Source organism: Alligator mississippiensis, chromosome 1 (genome assembly GCF_030867095.1).
Source record: "Alligator mississippiensis isolate rAllMis1 chromosome 1, rAllMis1, whole genome shotgun sequence".
In the NCBI taxonomy this organism is placed as follows: Eukaryota; Metazoa; Chordata; order Crocodylia; family Alligatoridae; genus Alligator; species Alligator mississippiensis.
In genome coordinates, this window is record NC_081824.1 from 306225010 (window position 1) to 306235308 (window position 10299).

The window sequence follows — 10299 nt, forward strand, 5'->3', positions numbered from 1 at the left end:
ATGGCCCTTACTTTCTAAACATCTGTACTATTCTGTTTCTCATTTTAGTGTTATTCTGAAAGGCCTCTCATCAGGGTCACATTTTCCAGAAGGTGACCACAAAATCCATTACACTGTGTATGACAGAGCTGAGAATAAAGGCACTTGCAAATTTTTGGTTAAAGTCAGAGGTAAGAGAAATGTCTAATTATGTAAACAAAGCCAATACATATGTATTTTTAATCAGCCAGGTGCAAAGTCTTGTTATATACCTTGTGTATGCATCTGTAAACTTTTCCCTGGGTGATTGCATTGTCTTTCATGTAGCTTGAAAATGCTCAAATCAATTTAGATTAGGGACCCAGGGAACTGAGCTGTAGCTACCCGAGGAAGCAGCGCTGGTCCAAGTTAAGAGCTGCCGTGTTGATCAGCCCTGCTCCCCCATGCTGTTCCTCCTCCCTGTTCATGCTCTCCTTGTTCATTTCCTCCCTAATCCTGACCTCCCCTATCCTCCAAAATCTGTAGTCCTCTCAAATCAGCTACTGAGTCACAGCTGATAAGACTTCCTCAGATCTGTTGGGTAGGCTACCCTCTGACAGAGTAGCAGTTGAAATCTGTGAGTCTCTGACATATTGGGCTTCAAATCTTCATCTCCTCAGTGCCGTGTGTGTGTGTGTGTGTGTGTGTGTGATGAATTAATTAGTAGGCAAACATAATAGCTGCATTCATACCAGAAACGAAGTGCTTGATTGTCTGAAAGCTAGGAATAAAGAGCAAGCCAGAATACCACTTATAAAATTATACTGCAAGAATATAAGAGTAAGGCTGCACTGGAGAAACAATTATTGTTGTTCCTTTTTCCTATTCAAAGTCAGGCGCTGTGTTAAATTGAATGCCCCAGAAAATGGCTACTTAAAATGTTCAGGTGATGGAAATAACTATGGTGCTACCTGTGAGTTTTTCTGCGTTGGTGGCTATGACTTGCAAGGAAGCCCTGCTAGAGTGTGCCAGTACAACTTAGGCTGGTCAGGAGTGGAGCCAACCTGTACACGTACGTGAGTACTTTATTACTGTACTGAACAGGAAGTGAATGTCATAAAGGATTTGCTTATAGCTCTGCATGCCACTTTCTCATAGTTGCATTGCAAAGTTACTGTCGCTTGTTCAAAAGCTAGCATTTGGTATGTGGAGAACTAGGATATTTTTGCTAGCGGATAACTAACTGTAACATGTCTTATAAATCTCTTGGTAAAACTTCAGAGCACACTGCATCAGAGGTGACAGAGAGACAAGCCGATACATTCTGCTTTAGTAAGCAAAAAGCTCCTACCTCTTCCTACCAATGGTTATCAGCCTTCCTACACCTCTTTGTAAACTTAATTCTCTCCTTTTCTCCATCAGTGTTCAATATACAATTGGACTTCTGGCTTTTCTTGGTATTCTTCCCTAGTCCTCATCCTCATCCACTGACTCTCTTTACATACTAGTTTTTCTGTGCAGAATCATTGCAGATAATACATTATTGTTACTGAACAACCTACATTCTACTATTGTATGCTGGCTCCATCGTGTGGGGCTTCCTCCGGTGGCGTGTGAGTGGTGAGAGCTGCATGTGTGCACACGGAGCCCCGTACGATAGAGGTGAGCCAGCCTGGTTGCACTCCTTGCTGCCACGTGCAGCTCTGGCTGGAACCGCCTGTTGCTGGGCAGCAGCACCTGCACAGCTTAGGGGTGGGACTTCCAGTTCCAAGATTGTGACCAGGGAGTGGGGCACCTTTCAAGCGGCGGGGCTATAGCTCACCAAAACTCATTAAGCAGCCCTCCAGCCAGAATAATTACCCAGCCCTGGTCCAGATCAGTGGTTCTCAACCTGTGGTCTGCTGACCCCCGTGGGTCCACAGGCTGTTTAAGGGGTCTGCAAAAGATGACTATGGTCAATCAAAAGTATGTGAATACCCACATTTACGATTCAAAGGGGTCCACACCTCCATTCAAAAATTTGGGGGTGTCCACAAATGAAAAAAAGTTTCATTCATGTGAGTAAAATTTGCCAGCTGCAGAGTTTATTCACCTGCACTTGTTTCTACCCCATCTTTCTTTATTGATGTAGCTTTTAACTACAGTGGGACCTTGGAACAAACTCTGCAGCTCTCCCTGGCTGAAGGTCACTAAAGATCTTTGCCTAACCAACTGGACACATCAGAGATGTGTATAGGATGGGTTTAGATAGGGAAGATCCTACATTGAGCAGGAGTTGGGGTAGATGACCTCTTGAGGTCCTTTCCAGCCCTACTTTTCTATGATTCGATCACCATTCATCAATGCATGTGCTTGCAGGCATTCAGAAAATTGTCAGTCAACACAACAGTGCTCATAATTTTAGTGAATGTGGTGAGTTTTTTTGTTTTGTTTTTAAATAAAGTCATGCAGCTTATTTTTGACAGTCCAGAGTTTTTGCTCCTCTTTATTAATCCCAAAGCAATATTGGAATTGATAAGTTAGACCCAAGGTACTGTGACTCCAAGGTTTAGTCTTCCTTATTTTCAGCTATGCAAAAAGAAGAAATATATGTTCATTCCATTCCTCCAAGCAACTTGCAGAAGCAGCTGCTGTTCTTCATTGCTGGTTTGGGTGATGTGGAGAGAGACTTCAAAGATATGCCCTCATTACAACTTGTGATAGATTCTTATTGACTTCAGCAGAGCCAGGATTTTGCACTTTAACATACAGCCCCAGCTCCTGCATTATTCTCTTTTTCTTTCCTTGGATTTAATAGTTGTTTTTGCTAATTGCTGCAGTTCGAAAGCAGGTCAGTTTTTGCAAGCTCCATGATTTTTGTTCTCAATTTTTAATTCCAGCTATGAATATTAATGTTGCGGTGAGAAGCGCAGCTGCCCTCCTGGATCAGTTTTATGAGAAACGGAGACTGCTAATTATATCAACTCCTACTGCAGCCAACTACTTCTACAGGATGCAACTGGGAATGCTGCAGGTAAGCAGGGTGCCTTATTTCACAGCATTTTTTTAAATACACAAGAAGGTCAGATTCTCAGTCAGTGAAATTTCTCCATGGACTGCAGTGGAACAGCTGAGAATCTAGCCATGAGCTGGCAGTTCTGAAGTAAACATGTTTTCCAGGTTCTGAAGTAGCATTACCATCCAATTTTTAGCTGCTAAGGGGCTAATTCACTTTTCTTAGTATATCAGTTACTTTTGTAATTGTAGTGCAAAAAATGTGGATGTCTGCAGAAATAACATGCCAGAATCCAAATCAATTACCAGCCCAGGGACTCTTTTTGACCTTCCTGAATGTAGACATTTGGGAGGAAGTTGTATCATGATCCAGAACTTGTATAAATATCCCCCAATGATTACTCCAATCCGTGTAACAATTTTTCTTGAGAAATGTTAAGATATGTCTTTGTAGAAGGTCTATCGCCTTATGGTGTTTGTTTCAAAATGTGCAATGATGGTGTGACCATTTTAATTATGCAGTTCCTGTGTTCATCTAGCTGTACACTTTAACCCTGGCAAGAACCTTACCATTGACATGCAGTAGACAGGTAGAGGTCTCCAAAAGAGTATGAAACTATTAGCCAGACAAGCAGGAGTGAACATTTGTTTTCTGCTACTATTTATAACAAAATTCAGCAGTAATAAATACAAATGATATCACTTGTAAATCCTGATTATGTTGTTTCTATCTCCAGTTTGTGAATTAATAGAAGTAGTATTTTTAATATTTTATTTGGCTTGACCATTAAATTTATTTTCACTGCAGTTTTTACCAGGTTAAATTTAATAGGTACAGTGCTTCTCACCTCCTCCCACCAAGTTGATCAAATGGTTAGGCATTAGAGAAGAATCCAGGTTACAGTACTAACATAATTTTTAATCTAACAGCCTCTTTCTTTTTTATTAGGGGCAACATATTTTTTTTTAATTGTGCTAAAAATCCATTTATGCAATATTTTCAGTCATCATGAAGACTGAAGTGCATTCATAAAGTGCTACTGAAATGGTTGCTATAAAAAGAAGCAAGGCCAAGTGTAGAGATTACAATATTAATGTAACAATGTTCAGAGTTCTTTGTAGACATCACCTATTGAGCCTTTAAAGTAGATCTCCCATTATAATCATGTCCACTTATGGGTATTCCTGTCTTTTTCTTGGCCCTTCTAGCCAGCACAGTGTGGGTTAGACCTTCGACATGTTACAGTGATTGAACTAGTTGGTGTCGTTCCAGCGCTTATAGGAAGAATAGGAGTAAAGATACTGCCTCCACCACTTGCTTTGCAACTCAGGTAAAGTGAAAACTTCACCATTATTATGTTACACCTCAGCATGTGGATTTGCAGTATTCCCTTTTGATTTCTTGGATCCTTCTGTGGTAGCACTTGTTTATATAAATAATTAGTCACTGTAATTTGTCTGATGAAGATTTTTTAAAATATGTAAGTGAGAGAGACATCCTCCAAATGATGAGTTCATGATGGACAAGGGTGTCCCAAATCATCTAGCACTAGTTTGAGAGGTGGGAGAAGGGATCTGCATGGTTCACCCAAGGTCTGGGTCTCAGTTCCAACTTAACTTTAAATGTTACCGAGAAGTTTCTGCAAAACCACAGAGAAACGGCGTTCAGAACCTTTCCCAGACACTCTCCCTTTACCTTCTTCCTCCCAGCTATATTCCACTAATAGAGGATGTTGCATTAAGCCCCTGAGAAATACTGAGCCTGCACCCCACCTTTTCAAACTTCTTGATTGGCTCCTGGCTGCTAATAAGCCACTTTGGGGAGGGTGCCAAGGCTGATAAGAACAAAAGCACACCTTTAAGTCCTCTTGACGTCACTAAATCAAACATGCGAAAGTCCCAGTGAAGCTTTAGCACTATAGTGTACCCCAAATGTGTACCAGTCACCAATTACATGTTCTATTATGGTGGATAATTGACAAATGAAAGACTGGGAACATTTAAAATATTAGCTATAAATGCATCCTGTTTTGATTTGGAAAACTAAGCATATTTTCCTGAGGAAACGCATTTCTCTTGCCTTGTGTAATACTCGACTGTCACTGTTTGAAATCTGCTTAAATCACACTAAGTTTGAAATGAATAAAGAGACACTTTCCACAAAGCTGTTAGCTGGTAAGTGGCAAAAGCAAGGTCTGCTTAACCCACTTAACAACACAGGTGGTTTTCTCCTATTCTTCTGCTGAGTTTATTATACTTGCAGGAACAAGGAGCAAGCTGTGCCATGCAGCCTCACAGCTCCTTCAGAGGCTCAACGCAGAGGAACAGTGAATCTAATAATGCTTCAGTGGCTGGGACAGCCAGTCTGATCTGTCCTCGCTTCCAACTTCATTACTTCTCCCAGGAGCAGGCTTCCTTGCCATCGCTTCTGCCTCTTACATTTACATTTCTGTAGGAATAACAAATGCCACCCAAAAAGTCATCTCCATGCTGAGATACAGGGGATACTGACTTAGGAATGAGAAAGGACCAAATAGTGCTTAAATATTATCTTTGCTCTTCAACTCACCACTGCTTGGGCATAGCCCAAGAGCAGAGTCTCAATTACCATGAAAAATGGGTCCTTCTTCCCTGTGGCACCTAGGCAACTTCCACTTGAGGCCTAGTGACATGGCCACCAATGTGGGAATTAATTCTTAAAAGCTAACTGTTCCCCCCTCTTTACAGTATGGACTATTAGCACAATTGCTACATTTCAAAACACTTTTTCTAGAGAGAGGAAAAGACTGGAAGCACATTCACAACTGATCTTGAATGTAAAGAATGAATGCTTCATTTGGCATTTTACATTTCTGTACAACACTTACCAATGCTTCAATCGTAAGCATTTATTTCCCTTTTTTACCCTCCTGTAATTGTGTTATAACACCAGCTGCTCCAGACACTGGCACATTTAGTGCCGCTTCCATGCAGGCAGCGTGCACTTTGTTCTGATTATAAGCAGTGCTGATAGGCATTCACCAGTACGTTTTTAATAGCCAGGCTTTTCCCAACTATGTCGAAGTGAAGGTCATATTAACAACATGGGAACAGCCAAAAATTATACAGCTGGCAAAAAATGCAGCCTATTTGCAGCTTCCTTAGCCTCCTTCCAATGCATACACACACTGGACTTTCCAACCTTTATGACTTTTGTGGCCAACCTGAGGTATAGGTGCCACAGGTAGCACAGGGCAACCTCTGTATGTGGCACATGTCAGATCAGGGGAGAGGGGGCAGGCAGCACAACATCAGATAGCACAGGAAGCAAACTGCAAATTGGGCAAAGAGTGTAAGAAAGGAAGCAGGAAGCAAAGCAGGCAGAGAGCATGAGGCTGGGAGCAGAAAGCAGAGCAGCAGATTGTGCAGGGGAAGGAGATCAAAATAACTCTCATGGAAGGTGTGGAGCTGATTTGTGGCACACCTTCTGAAGAGGTTGACTCCTACTGCTTTGTGGGTACTATGTTCTCTGGACCCCTGCAGGGCAGCCAGCATATGGCCTGAAACCTGTATTATTAATGGGCCCTACCTCAGCCATGGTCTACATATGGGAGCTGCATAGATGCCCACAATTTTCTCCCTTCCCCCATAGTCCCTCATCTGAAAATCAGTACCAACCTGCAACATTTCACTAGGTTGCAGCTGTCCAACTTCTGGACAGGAAGGGGCTGCACACTGCAAGGGCCACAGATCTGGGGGCCACGCACCATGCGAGTGACCTCTCCCGGGCCCCCTGCCACATGCACACAGCACTCCCCTGCACAGCCACATAGGACTGCACTCCCACAAACCCCCCACAGCCTGGTTCTTCACTCAGCTGTATGCACAGCATCTCGCCTCATCTCCTGGCCATGTGCATCACCCACTGCAGTGCAGGCAGTCTGGTTCCCTTCTTTGCTCTGTGCACAACTTGGACACTCTAGCTCCCTTTCAGCTGCCAAGGCAGGAGCAACTGGGAGATGGGGGTGGTGGCTAGGTGGGAGCCCACAGGCTGCATGCTAACCCTCTGGGGGCTTCATGCTGCCAGCTGGACAACCCTGTATTAGATTAAGATATTCAGGCATTTTCTTACTTTTTCAGGTTGTTGCTGAGAATCTCCCAAAATAATTTCAGCTTACTGGTGATGGACAAGCATGGCATGGACAAAGAGCGTTACCCTTTCCCAGCTACACCTGCTGAGCTCTTTACTCTTATTGACACTTTCCCTTTGAGAAAAGAAGAGATGCTGCTGCAAGCAGAAGTTGGTCAGTCATGTCCCTAATTGAGAATCACAGGGTTTCACCTCTGAGTGAATTGTTCTACTTACTTATTTTTCCCCTGGTGCTACATAAAGCATGACTTCTCTTTTTAATCACTGATGTACAGATTTTTTTGTGGTTTTTTAATTCTATTTTATTGGGTAGCTTCTCTGCATATGATATATGCATGATGCTTTTTGTACTTTCAGCCATCCTTAGAGGAATTTGTACTGCTACTCTCCCAGGAAATCTGTGTACAGATATTGTGTTGGGTCTCCAAGAATTATTTTGAACTTCCCATTCCATGTAAAATTTGATGTTACTTTCTTACTGTTTATAAATCTTTTAATAATAAAATATTGTTTTGCATATCCAGATAGCTTGTCTTAGGTTCCTTTCAGGAAGAAAAGTTGATCCCCAAAATTGGATCCAAATATTGACTTTGAAAGGTTACATATTTTGATTGAGGGTTAGGTCTATAAATGACCTGCCCTCAATATCACAGCAGTAAACAAGTTATTCTCTGCTGCAGGTGTACAGTATAACTTTGAATTGTAGTGTCCTTCAGTCTTCATGAAAGCCATATAACTTGTGCTTTGCCTTGTTTAATAGCATTACAGACAAATAATAGCTGGAAAAAACACACAGGCAGCTAGGAACAAGATGGGTTTCAAGGGAGGAAAATTGGAGAGATGCTGGAAGGAGTTTCTTACATTTGCCTTGGCCAGATTTTATGGAGATACAAAAGAGGTAAAAGAAGTCTGGTAAACTCTCAGAGCAACACCACTGAGATGATAGTGAATTATGAAGTCACTGGATTTGGATGGAGATACAGGTTATGTATGATACATTTTCAACTCATTACGTATTAGTGAGGTAAAATATTGTTCTTGCCTGTATCCCTGACTTGTGTTCCTGACAGAAGGGTCCTATCACTTCCTCTTGAAGGCAGACCATATCTTTGATTTGTTGACAAAGACCTAAGACATTCCCTGCTGCAAAATCTCCTCCAAAATCTATCACTTTTAGACCTGTAAAAATACTGACTGGCACATTATCCATTTTTACCTTGCAAATAATTGAACAGGTTATTTTTTAACCACTGTTGGTTTAATGCTTTTTCATTGGGTGGCTGGGATTGTTGGACATGAAGTGTTGAAGAAAGGAAAATTTGTTTTTTGAGCCTCATTATCCTGATAATAGAGTTCACTGGACACTATCCTATGGAAGGGAGGCAAGCTGCTTATATAAAAAAAAGTGAGCTTGCAGCTTGATAGCTCACATTACACATGCCTGAACGTCTATTTAGCAATATCAAAAATTACATTCTGGGGGCCAGGTTGCCAGTTCATACTGTCTGTGTCATAAAGTCTTAAGGTCTTTCCAATTGAGGTCCTTGCTGCAGAATAAGGTATAACTTTGGATGATTCAGTAGATTGTCTGGTTTTACAGGCTTCTGTTTCATGTGCTTTTATTAACCTTCTTTCTTCCCCTGGACTCCCGCCTCTACAAGAATTAAAACAGCTTTAAATTCCCAGTAACAACTCTATTTAGGTAAAAGGTCTTATAATGGCTAGGAAGTGCCACTGTCTCCCCCTCATCTCCCTCCAACCCTCCTTTTTATATTCAGAAAAGGAGAGCAACCTGCTTTCCAGTGATTTTTCCATTGTATTACTCTAGTTATAAGCCCCTACAATCCATTTAAGCAAAATGCATAATCCAGTTTTACAACCACTGTGATGATAAAGTATGCTCTGAAGTTACTGCAATCAGAAAAGCAATTGCAATCATCAAGCTCTGAAGGGAAATTATTGAAAGTAGATAAAAATGTAGTGGATGTAGTGATTAGATTACTAGGCGTAGTTCTACGTAGGTCTTCAAACAAGAGGGAGCGTGGACCAGTGAAGAGTACATTCAACTGGGAGGGAGGAGTCCTGGGTTCTGGTCCCTTCTGCCTGGAAGTGGCATGCTATTTTAGTCATTGGTTAAACCAGAAATAGCCCTAGCAGGAAGCACCAGAACGACGGCAACCACCGTGCTCCTCCAAGCCGAGAGTCAGCAGTGGGGGAATCAACCACTAAGGAGTTTCTTGTTGCTCTGGTACAGGCTGAAGAAGGAAACAATGGGGCACTCCAGTGGGAAAAGAGATATCTGCAGCAAGACTGGGCAGGTCCAAAGGGGGAAACTGAATGACAAAGGAAGCTCCCTTTTTCCCAATTTGGGGATAAAGGGCCTCCCTTCAGTATGAACTATCTGGAAACAGAACTGTTACTTATAGAGGTACCTCATGATTAGTGATACTAGACAGTGTCAAAATTAGCCTTTGAACATATCTGGATTTCCATAGGGATGGCACCTTGTCACTAGAAGTGTGGAGGAAGCTGGAGAGTGTGGTGTGAGGCCTGTCAATAGACGTGAAACTGATAGGGTTTGCACCCAAGGCAAGCTGCTCCTGTAGGGGTTACTGCTAGAGAATGAAGGCACATGGAACGGTGATTTAAAAGCTGAAATTCAGCAGGGAAAAAAAATGAGGGTTAACTCTCTGGCATTTGGCCATGCTAGCAGTTCCCTCTGCACCAGAGGCTTCTTCTGGAAGTGAGGATCTTGCTGGCAACAACCCTGTGGCTATTCTTCAGTCCTGGCTACCGGAGCCACTGTGGAGAACGGGCAGAATGCAGAAGGGGAAAGAAGCATGTCCCCCCACCTCCATTTTGGCACCCCACCTTCCTCCCCGACACTGCCTGGGGCTCATGTCTTACTCATCCACCCGTTGTTATGTTACTGCTTGTTAGAATAGTAGGGGTAACAGGGCTTCAGCTAAAGATTTCCCACCAGTAGTGATGAATATCGTATTCCTGTTCATCCTTCATGCATTAAATCCACCTGAATTAAAAATCTATAAAAGAAGAGTCAAGGTAAGCAGAAGACAGGACCAGTAGGCAGCAGAAGAGAGAAGCATATAAGAATTATACCAAAGTTATACCTACAAGGGCTCAGAACATAGCATGTTTTTCTCGATGGCCTATGAATGATGCAACCTACTCACCGCAATTAGAAAAAGGCAACAGGA

The 10299-nt window shown here is 42.3% G+C and overlaps 1 protein-coding gene across 2 annotated transcripts in view; it reads left to right on the forward strand.

The window, feature by feature from the left end:
• Positions 1-7604, forward strand: part of SRPX (sushi repeat containing protein X-linked) — a 72781-nt gene extending 65177 nt beyond the window's left edge. For both annotated transcript variants that reach the window (XM_006277089.4, XM_014611180.3), the window contains 5 exons: positions 49-170; positions 851-1030; positions 2838-2971; positions 4162-4283; positions 7072-7604. In XM_006277089.4, the coding sequence (XP_006277151.2) occupies positions 49-170; positions 851-1030; positions 2838-2971; positions 4162-4283; positions 7072-7252 (739 nt within the window). In that variant the 3' untranslated portion in view covers positions 7253-7604. The remainder of the gene's footprint in view (positions 1-48; positions 171-850; positions 1031-2837; positions 2972-4161; positions 4284-7071) is intronic.
• The last annotated feature ends 2695 nt before the right edge of the window (positions 7605-10299 follow it).